Below are 17488 nucleotides of genomic sequence, written 5' to 3' on the forward strand. Positions count from 1 at the left end.
GAGAGGGGTGGGATTAAATTTTGGGGAATCAAATTCAAAATGGGAATTGACAGTTACTTTTTGCTGATGATACTGTGCTTATGGGAGATTCTAAAGAAAAATTGCAAAGGTTAGTGGATGAGTTTGGGAATGTGTGTAAAGGTAGAAAGTTGAAAGTGAACATAGAAAAGAGTAAGGTGATGAGGGTGTCAAATGATTTAGATAAAGAAAAATTGGATATCAAATTGGGGAGGAAGAGTATGGAAGAAGTGAATGTTTTCAGATACTTGGGAGTTGACGTGTCGGCGGATGGATTTATGAAGGATGAGGTTAATCATAGAATTGATGAGGGAAAAAAGGTGAGTGGTGCGTTGAGGTATATGTGGAGTCAAAAAACGTTATCTATGGAGGCAAAGAAGGGAATGTATGAAAGTATAGTAGTACCAACACTCTTATATGGGTGTGAAGCTTGGGTGGTAAATGCAGCAGCGAGGAGACGGTTGGAGGCAGTGGAGATGTCCTGTTTAAGGGCAATGTGTGGTGTAAATATTATGCAGAAAATTCGGAGTGTGGAAATTAGGAAAAGGTGTGGAGTTAATAAAAGTATTAGTCAGAGGGCAGAAGAGGGGTTGTTGACGTGGTTTGGTCATTTAGAGAGAATGGATCAAAGTAGAATAACATGGAAAGCATATAAATCTATAGGGGAAGGAAGGCGGGGTAGGGGTCGTCCTCGAAAGGGTTGGAGAGAGGGGGTAAAGGAGGTTTTGTGGGCAAGGGGCTTGGACTTCCAGCAAGTGTGCATGAGCGTGTTAGATAGGAGTGAATGGAGACGAATGGTACTTGGGACCTGACGATCTGTTAGAGTGTGAGCAGGGTAATATTTAGTGAAGGGATTCAGGGAAACCGGTTATTTTCATATAGTCGGACTTGAATCCTGGAAATGGGAAGTACAATGCCTGCACTTTAAAGGAGGGGTTTGGGATATTGGCAGTTTGGAGGGATATGTTGTGTATCTTTATATGTGTATGCTTCTAAACTGTTGTATTCTGAGCACCTCTGCAAAAACAGTGATAATGTGCAAGTGTGGTGAAAGTGCTGAATGATGAAAGTATTTTCTTTTTGGGGATTTTCTTTCTTTTTTTTTTGGGTCACCCTGCCTTGGTGGGAGACAGCCGACTTCTTTAAAAAAAAAAAAAAAAAAAAAAGTTTTGATCAAATCTGCATTACTATAATCAGGGAAACCGGCAGGCTGGACTTGAGTCCTGGAGATGTGAAGTACAGTGCCTGCACTCTGAAGGAGGGGTGTTAATGTTGCTGTTTTATAACTGTAGTGTAAGCGTGCCTCCAGCAAGACAATGATAGAGTGAATGATAAAAGTTTTTCTTTTTTGGTGAGAGATGGCCTATGTGTTAATAAAAAATAAAAGCTTATTGCTGAGTTCAAATAGACTATAATGTATTTTATAACTACAGTGGATGAGGCCACGAAGCGGAAGCACATGGAGAAGTTAGTCCGTGATGAGCTGGAGAAATGGGATGGAGATGGAAGCCCAGGCTCGGTAAGTACTTTCTAAAATATAGTTTTATGATAACTTGCAGAATTCACCTTGAGTGAAGTAGATAAATTATTCTGATTACTTGCTCACTGTATTAGCTATTAGCTTCTGACATTCATAATGCTTTTGATTATATTGTTACTAACCATATTATCAAGGACCATGCACCTTTTACAAGACAGCTTAACCCTTAAATGGTCCAAACGTATGTATACGTTTTTTCAACATCTGAAAGTATGTAAAAAAATGTAGATCTTCTTTTTTGTTTTACATTTGAAAACGTGTAAAAAAAACTTTTATCTACATTTTTTTTTTTGTTATATTTGAAAATATGTAAAAAAAAGTAGTTCTACTTTTGTAGCACTACGAATTTGAACGTCGATCTGTTTGGACCGTTTAAGGGTTAAAGGGAGATTCTTTGATGTTGCAAAGGGGCTTAGATCCAAGGAATTGGACCTGCTGTTCCTTTCCCTCAGCCAAACTTGATCGCTTTCTATTTCCCCAGGCACTATTATATTCCCCATGAATATTATAATAATAATAATAGTGAGTGATGGTGAATGTGTTTCTTTTTTTGAGTCACCCTACCTTAGTGGAAAAGTGGAAAATTTTTAGTTTAGTATTGGGACCCCTTTCTTCAAGGTGGGCCCCGCTTTACAGCACTTCACTTAATGGCATTTTGCTACCGAAGCAGTTTTCAGTTATACCCATCCTTCATTTATTCAGACTTCCTACACTAAATATATTCACTACACTAAGGATGAAAATATTTTAAGGTAAGTAATGTGTGTACTGTATATGCATTTTTTATGCCTAGCTCTATTGCCCACTTAATATATGATAGTGTAAACATCTTATCAGGAATTTGAAAATAAAAAGAGAGAGAGAGAGAGAGAGAGAAATAAAAAAAAGAAAGGTATATGTTTCACTTTATAGTGGTAGCCCGGAACCTAACCTGTTATATAAGTGGGGCTCTGTAGTAGCTAGAAACCTAACCTGCTGTATAAGCAGGGCTCACCTGTATATGAGTAATGTTAGATGAGCCTCAAACTTATTTTATCCCAGTAATCATAGTAAACCTTGCAACAGTGCTCAGTAAAACTTTGATTTAACAGACTCCAATTTAACAAATTTTGAATTTAATAGTCAAAATCTGTGGCTGTACAACATTCAGAAGCAGTGGACGAGGTCAGTTAAATCCAGAATTGTCTGTTATTCGTACATTATTATTATTACAATCAAGGGGGAAGCGCTAAACCCGGAGGATTATACAGCGCCTGGGGGGGGGATGTGGAAGGCATTCAGGCTTAATTTGGGGAACTGGAGCACAGATCCAATTCCCTAAATCAAGAGCCCCTCACCAACATCAAGGAACCTTCCTTGAGGGGATTATTCGTACAGTAGGTTGGGTAATTTTATTTCTGACTTAAACGAAGTCTGTCAACTGAGATTTTTCTTTGTTTTTACAAACAATTCTTGAGTCATTGGGCAAAGTTGATTTAATCCAAAAAATTCCATTACTGTTTTGATCATGGTAAAATATTTTGTTTGGTTTTAATAGACAATCAACTTAAACAGACTTTCCATATGGCAATGACAGGTCCAAGTGCTAAACCCATAGGGATTATACCAGAGGTCAGGGAACCAGGGTAAATTACCCCAAATAAGGTTAAATGAAAATCTCGGGGGTAATAAAGGCTCAATAAGCATATAAATAAAATTCCACAAAAATTTATTACAGTACTTAATAACCAAGCAAATTATGAAAGTTATATTTTTTCAAACAAATAATTTTTAATCTAGTGGGTAATTTTACTATACATACACAAATTTGCTTTGGGGTAATACCCAAAATGTTTGCCGATCTCTGGATTCCACATTGCTTGTAAGAATGGAAGAAAAGATTGGTCCATTTCCTTAGATCAAGAGCCCCTTACTAGCATCAAGGCATTCCTTTGAAGGAAGAAGGTATGTTATACCATTGTAACTAATGTAAAACAACTTTCAGAATTTAAACCACTTCCTAAGTGATTATAATCTGAACCATTGAATTGTCAGTCTGATTATGCTCGCTTGGAAACTTTGCAATAAAAAATATGTATAATTAGTGATAAAATGACTTCTGATAACTTTCATCCATTCACTTTTTTAGGTGATAGATATATTAATGATAAAGGCATTAATATTTTTTTTCTTTTCAGGGACAAAAATAAGTGTGAGCAGTTTGTTGCATAGTGGTAGCATAAGTCACACAGCTCAATGCTCACCTGGAATCCTTAAGCATCTGTTTTAATACAGTATATAGGTAGCTCTGCAGTGATTATTGAATTATAAGCCAGCGCTTTATGTGATAAAATGAAGAATGGCAACTTTCAGTATCAGAAGAGGTCTTGTGATAAAGGCAGAGTTCAATCACCAGTTTACTTTAAAGTTGCAATGTCAGCATTCCATAACCACTGTGAAAACTATATACAATTTACTATTTAGCAGGGAGTTATTATAGAGTTACTATTATTAAATTCACAAAAATGAGCCAGTCTTGCGAGTCAAAGCTAGATAATAGAGAGGTAGCAGGTGATGGTGCCAGCGGTGCATCAGAGTAGACTGTAGGAACGGGTGTCTCCCTCTCAAGGATATAAAATAATTAATCCCCTTGTAATTAAAAGTTCCAAAATATATATAGGATAGCAGATATTGTGAACAAGTATGGTAGAAAGGCACTTGGTGCACACCAGACCTTTATTATAATTGTTTCATTCTAGGTAGAGCCTGATTAATTAATGACATGATGAAGCTACCCAGAGCAAAATGTAATCTATAACAAAGATTTGCTTTGCACCAAGTGTTTTTCTACCATTCCAAAATATATTTTTTAATTGAAGGTGAAAACATGCAGGCCTTACAGTCAGGAGATATCTGTTATTTTTTTCATTTTACTGTCAATTTTGAGAGTGCAAAGGGCAGATCATACTTATTCAGTTCATTTATTCTACTTTGTTTAAAATTTGCATATAACATGGATATTTTGAAAGCACTTGTTGGAAGCATCCATTGTGAACTGTGATACATGTGCCTCATTGTTGGACAGATCTTTGTTTGCATCACTGTTTTAAGGTGCTAAATTAGGTGATGGTAATTTACAGTAATTGTCAATTGTTCCTGTTTATATTGAATGGAACATATGTATATTTCCTGGTATATGAAGGTAATCATTGTATTTGACCCGGATGTCAACAACACTAAGTACAAACAGTCAGTAATCCAGCCAATTGCACATGTTGACATTCTGATCTTTCTTTAATGGACAAGATGAATCTAGTGTAAAAACACATGCATAATAAATGCAAAACAGAGAGAGATCTGTCCAACATAGTGTAAATTAAGGTAACATTTATTTTCTTTTTAGAAGTTTAAGTTCAACAATTATTCTGTATTTTAATTAAATGTACTGGAATCCAAAGAGGTAATGGATGGTATTTTCCCAGTGAACAAGCTTCTGAGGAAGTGCTTTATGAAGTCAGTTTGTTGAGCATTTGGTCCTAGAGTGTCAAACAAAATTCATAAGTTTATGAAGTCAATAATTTGTTGAGAAATTAATCCTAAGGAATTATTTAAACAAAAACTCTTAGGAAAACTTGTGATCATACATTTCTTTCTGAATATTCTTTTCATAAATGTTATGTACACAGTGAGAGCAGACCAAATAACTTGTATAAAGGAGTAGAGTTGGTGCACCAAGGAGCTGACCAACTCATGCTCGGACATTGTTTTCTACAAATATTATACCAACCATCTGTGCTTGATTGAGTACCTAAATGAAGAACATATCACTAGTTCTACACATTTTATCAATTACAGGAAGAAGTACAAAAACAAAAGACAAAAGTTAGTAAAAAAGCATACTACAGTATATAAATATACTTACAGGATCTTGTCCAAATTCATGTTAGAGCCAAATTTATAGAAATACTGCCATTGAACTTTCCATCAAGATGGGGTGGGGGATGCAGCATGCTATTGGCTAATGAATTTGAACAGGCCCTATCATCTTTTCGAAAACATGCTCAATAGATTTATTGGTTCACATATACTCTCTTGTGAATTTTAATATTAAGAGTTATACACATAAATCATAACTAAGAACTGAACTCATAAGGGTCATACAGCACTGATTAAGAGTTATAATTAAGGAAATGCATCCAGTGTGAGTTTGTAGAACTTCTGCTCAAAATCAGAATCTATCATATAATCTTTTTGAAAACATGACTTACAGCTCTCAATATGGTTTTATCTTTTTTTTATGAATTTCATATGAATGTCATTAAAAGGTACATTTCATTAGTTGAATCACCTTGACATACATCATCTTATTTTGTGTTTGAAGTAATGTTCTTCCTCTTATCCTCTGTACCACTCAATGGCTGGCCTTTTGGAACTCATTATGAATAGTGTGGAACATTGTCTGCAGAAAATAAAGGAATGATGCACATGTAATCACTCTTGATCCAGAGAATTTGAACTACCCTACCTATTCTTGGATTGAATCTGATTGCTTCCCATTTCCCTGGTGCTGCATGGTCCCTGTGGGTTTAGCCCTTCAATGAATGTAACATTAATAATAATGCAAAAGATTGGTAGGTAGCCAGCCACTTACTTCAAATGCTAGAAGCCAATTTACACTGCAGACTAGTATGAGAGCTGCATGCAACCCTCACACTCGTCAGACAATTGTCGTGTTTAAATTTCAGTGCACAGAACTGCATTGTTAAACAAACTGGTTTCCTAATTTCTTTAAAGTTTTTTTTTTTTTTTTTTAGTCAGATTTCATAAATCAGGAACAAATTATAGTTAAAAAGTTAATTTCTTTTAATTTAGGTGGGCTCTGCAATAAGCCTTAGCTCTTAAACTTGTTAAAATATGTACAGAAAATATTGAAGAGCATCCAGATTAAAATGATTTATACTGTACATACAAATAATGAAACACAACTTTTAATAAAGGCATGTCACTTGGTGAGTTATTCTATATGACAATACTAGAGTCTATACATACTTTGAGATATTTAGACTCTCATTGCACACATACTTCTGTCATGCTGTTTATTTTACCTCTCTATGGTTACAAAACATTAATATTATATTTTGATCTACAGTATTTTAAGCTTTTAGTTACAATTTAATTTTGAGCCCTGAGAAATAATGTAATTGGCAAAATACAACTGTAATGCTGTATTAGAAGTACTGTATTGACCCCTGGTCATCTTTCCTCCTTGTATAAGAATATAGATCTCAGTAATCCAGTCAAATGTGTCAGGTGGAAGGATGACATTCCAAGGTCAAGAATCATTGGCATTTATAGCATCAGAAATGAGGATGCACACACATAATTTTGTATGGGCATTATATATGTAAATTGGTGTTATTGCTTATGTGTATAATTTCAGTACTTTTGTATTAATTTATATTATTATATCTGAAATATATTATTTATTCACTTCCTCATAGTATTCCTTACCTTTGATAATTTCATGAAGTTATCCTTATCTTGTTAGTGTAAAACATGTAATAAATACTGTAATTTGGTTAATCTTTCATTCATCAATATGAAGATAAGCACTTTTTAAAGAGCAATATAGTACATGTATTAATATCAATACTGCTCACATGTGTGAAATTATGTTTTTTTTTTTTTTTAATTCTTGCCGCCTCCCAAGAAAGACTTTCACCATCATTCACACTATCACTGTCTTGCCAGAGATGCGCAGATGACAAATACTCTACAAATACGTGTGTAAGTTAAAACTGTTTTGGACCAAGCTCTTTTCAGCTATGGATTTTTTGGATACTGCGATTAGAATCTTTTATGCCGCAATATATGGATGAAACTTATATGAGATCAAAATAATACTTAAATAAAGCAATAGTAACACCTGATGTTCTTCCAAGAATGAATCACTTATAATTATTAAGATCCTCAAATTCTGACAAAGATAATACTGTACCTTCCTTTCACTTGTGACAGACTGTAAACAATGTTATGAATGTCCAGTGATTAAAAACTGACATTCACATTTTTCCCATCCAGAGGCTGCTAGTGAAAGTCAAACATTATTTTTTTTTTTTAACATGTTGGCCGTTTCCCACCGAGGCAGGGTGACCCAAAAAGAAAAAAAAAAAAAAAAACAAAGAAAAAGCTTTCATCATTCAACACTTTCACCATCACTCATACATAATCACTATCTTTGCAGAGGTGCTCAGACACAACAGTTTAGATGTTACTCCAAACTGCCAATATCCCAAGCAATTTTTACTTCCCATTTCCAGGACTCTAGTCTGGCTAACATGAACATATGAAGATAAAAACCATTTTATTTCATTAAAATATACAGCAATACCTTGCATAGTGCAGTTAATGAGTCCTATAGGGCTATAGGACCCAACATGTATTTATCTAAGCAGCAGTTACTCTAGAATATCTAATTATATTGAACTGCTGGGGGCACAACTGCTTTAATTCTGTCATAAGGGCAGAGCACTCTTATGGGGAAAAAAAAAGTCAGTTGAGTCAAGCCTTGTTTTTTCAATATAAATATTATTATAATCATGGGGAAGCACTAAACCCATAGGATTATACAGCACCTGTAGGGGGGGAAGGTATCCAGGCTTAATTCAGGGAACTGGAGCACAGATCCAATTCCCTAGATCAAGAGCCCCTCACCAGCGTCGAGGAACCTCCCTTGAGAGGTCAATATAAATAGGTTGTACTATACACAGCTGTATAGTCCTTGTGGCTTAGCGCTTCTTTTTGATTTTAATAATAATGTACTATACACACACAATTAAAGTAAGTTATAAAGTTTATATATTTTTTCTAAAGTAAAATAAGGTGTAGTCATGGAAAAATAAAATTATTGTAGTAACTAAAGAACTGAGCATGTCAACAGTCTTTTGTTGTTGGGAAAATGAGAGAGGTGCTCTCTCTCTCGTTGTTGTGGTGCCAACATGGCAGGACCTCCTCCACTCTTGCTTCAGGGCAAGATGTGAGTGCCCCCAGAGGTAAGATTTGTATTTGAATATGATGTAACCATTATACTCAGAGTGACTACAGGTCATCAGGAGGGAAGGAGTACTAATTGTTTCAGATGGACCATGTGATTGTACTGACTGAACAGCTAAGGGTGTGCATCCTTTTGTTATGAATAGAAAAATGCCTAACTTGTATATTCTGTATATACCTGTCTAGAATATATTCTGTATATACCTGTCTGGAATATATCCCTATTTTTGTAATAGCTTAAATAGCCTGTTGAGAGGGTTGGTGAAAAGATTTCAGAGACTGAGGATGACTAATCATGAATGTAAGTATTCTCCTAGACTTTATAAGGCCTTATTTAAGGTATCCCACACTAAAACATGTAGTGAGAACTGTACCATCAAAGTAAAAAGGAAAAACAACATAACAGTGAATGTCAAAAAAATACTGTACAGAGTAATATTATAATGTGTTTTAATGTAATGAGTTCTAACAATACAATTAAATGTATCGGATCGCTAAAATATTTAGCCGTTTGCTTAGTACAGATCGATACAAGTGGATCTCTTGCACACACAAGCAAATGAAGAAATTACGAAAGATAAATATAAAAAAGACTACACAACTTCACTGCTCGGAATCTGGGGTGATACTGAAATTGGTATCGCACTAGTCTGGTGCATAGCAGAGGTCCAATATCAGTACATAATATTATATCAAAACCTGTACTGTTCAAAACCACACTATGCAAGGTATTACTGTACTGTCCTATACACTGGTACAGTACAGCCTCTCCTCACTTAATGATGGAGTTCTGTTCCTAAGACCACATTGGTAAACGAATTCATTGCTAAGTGAGGAGCATACTATAATGGTAATGGGTTTGTGTCAACTATCTTTGATATTGTTTTAATGTCACCTTTGCACCATTTATAACATTTCTGGTGTATTTTTAAATGTTTATACAAAAGTGTACTATACAGTGGACCCCCGGTTAACGAACTTTTTTCATTCCAGTAGTATGTTCAGGTGCCAGTACTGACCGAATTTTTTCCCATAAGGAATATTGTGAAGTAGATTTCCATACAAAAAAGTGTACTGTATACTGTAATAAACAGAATAGGGGAAATCAGCTCTAATATACATTATTTAGGCATGCATACTGGTCAGAAAGCCTGTTGTAAATCTGAGGTGTCGGTAAACAAATACATTGCTAAGTGAGGAGAGACTGTGTAGTATTTCTGTTGGGATTATTATCAAAAAGAAGCACTAAACCTACAAGGGTCATACATTGCAGTTTTCTGTTTGGAAAATACTAGCAAGACACAAAGCTTAGCATACAAATTATTGCTACTGAAAACTGTGAGCTGTATGATCCTTATGGGTTTAGTGCTTAGTTATGATTGTAATAATACATGTAATACTGAAAACTGTAACAAAATGACTGCAACACTACTGAACCATTTACTAAACTCAATTTTAAAGATTTGTGTAATTTAATCTAACTTTGTTAAGCAGTTCAAATTTTTGAATACCCAGAATCTGGATAAACAGATGTACAGTATTCCTAAGACAAGACATTTATTCTACATTAATAAAATGGTTAATTATATGATGTATGGCCAAAGGTAAAGATATAAAATAGCATTTTGCACTAGAACATAAGAACATAAGAAAGAAGGAACACTGCAACAGGCCTACTGACCCATGCGGAGCAGGTCCATATCTCCCCCCTCCCCCCCCGGATTAGCCCAATGACCCACCCAGTCTGGCCACCTCCACTCAAGGAGCACGGCACTATACTCAGCAGCACAAGCTAGTCAGGTCCAACTCACACCCACCCAGACCCATTCGTGTATTTATCTAACCTATTTTTAAAACTACACAACGTTTTAACCTGAATAACTGTACTCTAGAGTTTGTTCCACTCATCCACGACTATTACCAAACCAGTGCTTTCCTATATCCTTCCTGAATCTGAATTTTTCCAGCTGGAAACCATTGCTGCGAGTCCTGTCTTGGCTGGAAATTTTCAGCACGCTATTTACATCCCCTTTATTTATTCCTGTTTTCCATTTATACACCTCGATCATATCCCCCCTAATTCTACTCCTTTCGAGAGAGTGCAGATTTAGGGCCCTCAGTCTATCCTCATAGGGAAGATTTCTGATACATGAGATCATCATTGTCATCCTCCTCTGTACGTTTTCCAGAGCATTTATATCCATTCTGTAATACGGTGACCAGAACTGAGCAGCATAGTCTAAATGAGGCCTAACCAAGGATATACGTATAGAGTTGAAGAACAACCTGAGCACTTCTATTATTAATACTTCTAGATATGAAGCCAAGAATTCTGTTAGCTTTATTGCAAACACTAATGCACTGTTCTCTTGGTTTTAGATTACTGCTAACCAGAACTCCTAAATCCTTTTCACAATCAGTAGTATTAAGATCTACATTATTTAGTTTATATGTGGCATGGTTATTTAACTGTCCAACATTTAAAACTTTGCATTTGTCAATATTAAACTGCATCTGTCACTTCTCTGACCATTGCATCAGTCTATTCAAATCATCCTGGAGTGCTCTAGTATCCTCATTAGAATGAATTGGACGGCCTATTTTGGTGTCATCAGCAAATTTGCTAATGTCACTATTCATTCCCTCATCTATGTCGTTTATGTAAATTGTGAACAACAATGGGCCCAACACTGACCCCTGAGGAACACCGCTTGTGACGTGCCCCCATTCTGATTTCTCCCCATTTATGCAAACTCTCTGCTGTCTATTTGTCAGCCATACCTCTACCCAGGAAAAAATTTCTCCTCCTATTCCGTGTGCCTTAAGTTTCCTCAATAGCCTCTGGTGTGGAACTCTATCGAAAGCCTTACTGAAGTCCATATACACAATATCATATTCATTACCATGATCTACCTCCTCAAACACCTTAGTGAAAAAAGTTAGTAAATTCGTAAGACAGGAACGCCCCTTTGTAAAACCGTGTTGAGATTCATTAATCAATCTGTGCCTGTTAAGATGGCTATGAATTGCTTCGGCAATTATCGATTCCATAAATTTTTCCACTATGGAGGTAAGGCTTATTGGTCTATAGTTCGAAGCCAAGGACCTGTCACCTGCCTTGTAAATAGGTATTACATTTGCCATTTTCCACTTATCAGGCACTATGCTAGTTTGTAGTGATATGTTAAAAAGATTAGCCAAAGGTATGCTAAGTTCCTCTTTACATTCCTTTAACACCCTTGCGATCAGTTCATCAGGGCCTGGGGATTTGTTAGGTTTTAGTTTCTCTATTTGTCTGAGGACCATGTCACTAGTTACTGCAATCGTACATAGTTTATCATCATCCTGTTCTACATAATCTATTATTTCAGGAATATCGCTAGTATTTTCCTGGGTGAAAATGTGAGGAAGTAGGTATTTAGAATTTCACACATATTCTTATCACTGTCAGTGATCTGACCAGTGTTACTCTTAAGTGGGCCAATCTTGTCCTTAATCTTACTTCTGTATACCTGAAAGAACCCTTTTGGGTTAGTCTTTGAATCCCTTGCGACCTTAGCCTCATAATCCCTTTTTGCTTTTCTTATTCCTTTCTTTGTTTCTCTCTTTAGTTGAATATATTGATTTCTTAACTGCCCATCCCCTCTTTTGATACGCCTATATATGCCTCTCTTTTGACCAATGAGATGTTTTAATCTATTGCTCATCCATTTGGGATCATTTTTGTTAGATCTAATTTCCCTACTCGGAACAAAAGTTGTCTGGGCAGCTAGAACTATGCTCTGAAATACGTCATATTGGCAACCAAGATCACCTACCTGACCCATAGTCAGGACATCCCAATTTAGCCCACCCAGGTAATTTTTCAGTCTCATGAAGTCGGCCAAGCGAAATTACTTAGTCTAATTCAGAGATCCGCAAAATTTTTTTGAGTAGTACCCCAAAAAACTTTGTGTACAGCAAAATTCCCCACTAGATTTGAAAGTCCACAGAATTCAGGAAACACAAGGAGCATTCAAATTCAAAATAGTTTATTGAATCCATCTGTATGGAGAATACAGTCACATAAGTTGAAATATATTATATGTGATAAAGCAACTTTAACCCTTTTCCCAATGGTAATGACACCAAAAGTTTGAAATTTCATGGAAAACTTATGAAATTATGATCTTTTGAAATTAGCGATCTCAGCGATATTTATGCATCTGCGATTTTGGCCACTTTGAGCCCTATTTTTGGCCAATTCCATTGTTCCATTCGACTAAAATCATAAGCTATTTCTCTAAAACTCAATTTGTCCTATCGATTGAGTACAAGAAACTGCCCATTTACTGATTTCAACTATCCAATAAAATGGTCAGAAATTGGCAGTTTGGCCAATTTCACACAAATTTCAAAAGATGCCAATTTCAAAATAGGGTCCAGAATAAACAAGGCAGACATTTCTGGCACTAAAATAACATCTTCTCTGTTCATTAGTCACATTTCCAGGCCCCTCTTATATTACTCTTGCTTTCCATTTTGAATTTTTATTCTCACAAAAATAGAGGATTTACTGTTATGCAGACTACTGCATTATTATAATACATAACTGTATAAATAATGTCAACCCAGTCATGACTGTGTATTAGACTGGCAAGTTGGACACGTATTGGACGGTGACATCATTTATTTACTCATGAACATCGGCAAAAATCGAACATTTCCGCTACTTTGAATTCAATTTCAAGGTACTTTTCATCATGAAATCATCAAAATCATCTCCATTTCTGTAATATATCTTCCATTCTATCAAATGAGACCAAGACAACAAGATTACAACCATAAATACCATGTGAAAATACACCACAAAGTCGCTGTTTTAAACCAAAAACATGGTCAATCTTTTTTTTCTCATTATGCACTGCATGCTGCAGGATTTTTTTATATTGCGCACACTGACCACACAGACCCAGTCTTTCATATGTAGGCCTACCAGCTTTCTTCCACCAGATTTGAAGGAGCTAGAATTTTGGCGTAGTATTACGGGACCGACACTGGCTCTCAAGCTGTAATATTACGGGACCGACTGAAAGGGTTAAAAATAAAACACAAAATTAACAAAATAATAAAATGAAAAACAAACTGAATGAAATAAATAATAGTAACAGACAAAATAAAAATCTCATTAGGGAACTACAGAATTTCACTGAAAACATTTTCAAGTCAGGTTTTGAAGAAACCTGAAGAAACTAAAAATTATTTGTTTGACAAAATATAACTCATAATTTGCCTCGCTTATTAAATAATAATTGTTTTTTTTTTTGCAATTTTATGTGTGTGTTTACAGAGCCTTCATTATCCCTTGAGATTTTCATTTTTATCCCATTTGTGTTAATTTATCCTGGTTCCCTGACCTAGGGTCTAATTAGTACTTATTATATTAATATTATTTTAGTTTTTTAACACCAGCCATCTCCCACTGAGGTACATTGTCCCAAACAAAGAAACATTCTACATCATTCATTCAATAGCTGTCTTGCCAGAAGTGAGCTGGATATCACATTTCATATGTCCCTCCCTAACTGTACCATCCCCACTCATCCTTTAGAGTGCAAGCACTACACTTTCCAGCTTCAGAGCTCAAGTCCTGAGGTCACACAAGGTTGAGAGTGCCTGGGGTCTCCACTACAGTGATGGTTGTATGCTCCACTGGATGGCATTTCTCACTCTGGTCGTTACTGCAACACTCTCTCTTCACCATTTTATTCTTTTCCTCATTTTTCTCATTTTCGTCATAACACAACACTGTAAGAGGATGAGAATTATTGAGGATTTTCATTAAAAAAATATTTTTGGTAAATATATGATCACTAAGCAAAAAAACTATAAAATAATAATTATGACAAGTTTCTTAGTATTCAACTGAGCAGTAGCACAGAAGTATGAATTACACAAATGTACAAATGGTAGTTTCTATACTGAATAGTGACATCAACATCCTTAATGCTATCAGCAGCTGACAGTGTCACATCTGAATGGAGGTACTGTGTTATGTAGAACAAAAAACAATCCATAAATGATATTGCAGTAATCAAAGTAATAATTAAAACTAAAACAGTACAATTTTTTGTTACACACAATATTCAAAGTATGTATCTGTAATTCATATTAACTGTTGCAACCCCAAATCCTGAAGTGTCTCCTGGTGTTGAAAAATTTTTTGGAAAAAAAAAAATTATTTTTTCTTATGAAATGATAGAGAATCTTTTCCTGATGGTAATGACACCAAAAGTATGAAATTTGATCGAAAACTTACGGAATCAGGAATTACGCTCCCGCGAAGTTAGCGATCTCGGCGAAATATATGCATTGGCAATTTCGCCAACTTTGAGCCCTATTTTCGGCCAATTCCATTGTTCCAGTCGACCAAACTCATAGCTATTTCTTTAGCACTCCATTTTTTCTATCAATTGAGTACAAGAAACCCCCTATTTACCGATTTCAAGTACCCAATAAGGTGGTCAGAATTTGGCAATTTGGTCAATTTCATGCAAATTAAAAAAGATGCCAATTTCAAAATAGTGTCCAGAATAAACCACGCAGACATATTTGGCACTAAAATAACATATCCTCTGTTCATTAGTCACATCTCCAGGCCCCTCTTGCTTTCTATTTAGATTTTTTATTCACACAAAAAAATGGAATATTTACTGTTATGCAGACCACTGCATTATTGTATAAATATTATAATTAATATCAGTGCACTAGTGAAAGAATATTAGACTCCCCAGTTGACGTGTATTGGACGTGTGGTGTGATTTGCTTACTCTTGAACATTGATAAAAATCGAACATTTCCGCTATTTTGAGCTCAATTTCAAAGTCGCTTTCATCATGAAACTAATCAAAATCATCTCTATTTCTGTAATATCTTTCCCATTCTATCAAATGAGACCAAAAAAACGAGAATACAACCATAAATACTATAGGAAAATACACCTCAAATTCGGCGTTTTAATCCAAAAACACGGTCGGAGTTCTTTTCTCTCATTATGTACTGCATGCTGCAGGATTTTTTTTATACAGTGCACACTGACCACACAGACCCAGTCTCTCACATATGGGCCTACCAGCTTTCTCCTGCTTGATTTGAAGCCACTAGAATTTTTTTTTTTTTTTTCAACAAGTCGGCCGTCTCCCACCGAGGCAGGGTGACCCAAAAAAGAAAGAAAATCCCCAAAAAGAAAATACTTTCATCATCATTCAACACTTTCACCACACTCGCACATTATCACTGTTTTTGCAGAGGTGCTCAGAATACAACAGTTTAGAAGCATACACATATAAAGATACACAACATATCCCTCCAAACTGCCATTATCCCAAACCCCTCCTTTAAAGTGCAGGCATTGTACTTCCCATTTCCAGGACTCAAGTCCGACTATATGAAAATAACCGGTTTCCCTGAATCCCTTCACTAAATATTACCCTGCTCACACTCCAACAGATCGTCAGGTCCCAAGTACCATTTGTCTCCATTCACTCCTATCTAACACGCTCACGCATGCTTGCTGGAAGTCCAAGCCCCTTGCCCACAAAACCTCCTTTACCCCCTCTCTCCAACCCTTTCGAGGACGACCCCTACCCCGCCTTCCTTCCCCTATAGATTTATATGCTTTCCATGTCATTCTACTTTGATCCATTCTCTCTAAATGACCAAACCACCTCAACAACCCCTCTTCTGCCCTCTGACTAATACTCTTATTAACTCCACACCTTTTCCTAATTTCCACATTCTGAATTTTCTGCATAATATTTACACCACACATTGCCCTTAAACAGGACATCTCCACTTCCTCCAACCGTCTCCTCGCTGCTGCATTTACCACCCGAGCTTCACACTCATATAAGAGTGTTGGTACTACTATACTTTCATACATTCCCTTCTTTGCCTCCATAGATAACGTTTTTTGACTCCACATATACCTCAACGCACCACTCGCCTTTTTTCCCTCATCAATTCTATGATTAACCTCATCCTTCATAAATCCATCCGCCGACACGTCAACTCCCAAGTATCTGAAAACATTCACTTCTTCCATACTCCTCCTCCCCAATTTGATATCCAATTTCTCTTTATCTAAATCATTTGATACCCTCATCACCTTACTCTTTTCTATGTTCATTTTCAACTTTCTACCTTTACACACATTCCCAAACTCATCCACTAACCTTTGCAATTTTTCTTTAGAATCTCCCATAAGCACAGTATTATCAGCAAAAAATAACTGTGTCAATTCCCATTTTGAATTTGATTCCCCAAAATTTAATCCCACCCCTCTCCCGAACACCCTAGCATTTACTTCCTTTACAACCCCATCTATAAATATATTAAACAACCATGGTGACATTACACATCCCTGTCTAAGACCTACTTTTACCAGGAAGTAGTCTCCCTCTCTTCTACACACCCTAACCTGAGCCTCACTATCCTCATAAAAACTCTTTACAGCATTTAATAACTTACCACCTATTCCATATACTTGCAACATCTGCCACATTGCTCCTCTATCCACTCTATCATATGCCTTTTCTAAATCCATAAATCCATAGAATTATTGAGTATATATACGTCCGAAACACTGGCTTGTAAGATGTATACGTATATACAGCCGAAACAGTCAAAGGGTTAAACTGCATTCATAAAAACAATACAGCCTCTCCTCACTTAGCGGCGTACTCGTTTACTGACAACTCGGACTTACGACAGGTTCTCTGACCAGTTTACATACCTAAATAATGTATGTTAGAGCTGATTTCCTCTACTATTCTGTTTATTACAATATACAGTACACTACGTACTGTATGAACATTTGAAAATATACCAGAAATGTTATAAATGGTGCAAAGCTGACAT

The 17488-nt window shown here is 35.9% G+C and overlaps 2 protein-coding genes across 5 annotated transcripts in view; one reads left to right on the forward strand and one right to left on the reverse strand.

Moving 5' to 3' along the window:
• The window catches only part of LOC128702252 (polycystin-2), an 89400-nt gene extending 82370 nt beyond the window's left edge, over nucleotides 1-7030 (forward strand). For all 4 annotated transcript variants that reach the window (XM_070102731.1, XM_070102732.1, XM_070102733.1 and 1 more), the window contains 2 exons: nucleotides 1452-1537; nucleotides 3736-7030. In XM_070102731.1, the coding sequence (XP_069958832.1) occupies nucleotides 1452-1537; nucleotides 3736-3747 (98 nt within the window). In that variant the 3' untranslated portion in view covers nucleotides 3748-7030. The remainder of the gene's footprint in view (nucleotides 1-1451; nucleotides 1538-3735) is intronic.
• Nucleotides 1-17488, reverse strand: part of LOC128702152 (uncharacterized) — a 173650-nt gene that overhangs the window by 131331 nt on the left and 24831 nt on the right. Inside the window, exon 3 of the transcript XR_011394324.1 lies at nucleotides 9673-14377. The gene's annotated coding sequence lies outside the window, so the exon portion shown is untranslated. The remainder of the gene's footprint in view (nucleotides 1-9672; nucleotides 14378-17488) is intronic.

This window comes from Cherax quadricarinatus, chromosome 83, assembly GCF_038502225.1.
Source record: "Cherax quadricarinatus isolate ZL_2023a chromosome 83, ASM3850222v1, whole genome shotgun sequence".
Classification (NCBI taxonomy): Eukaryota; Metazoa; Arthropoda; class Malacostraca; order Decapoda; family Parastacidae; genus Cherax; species Cherax quadricarinatus.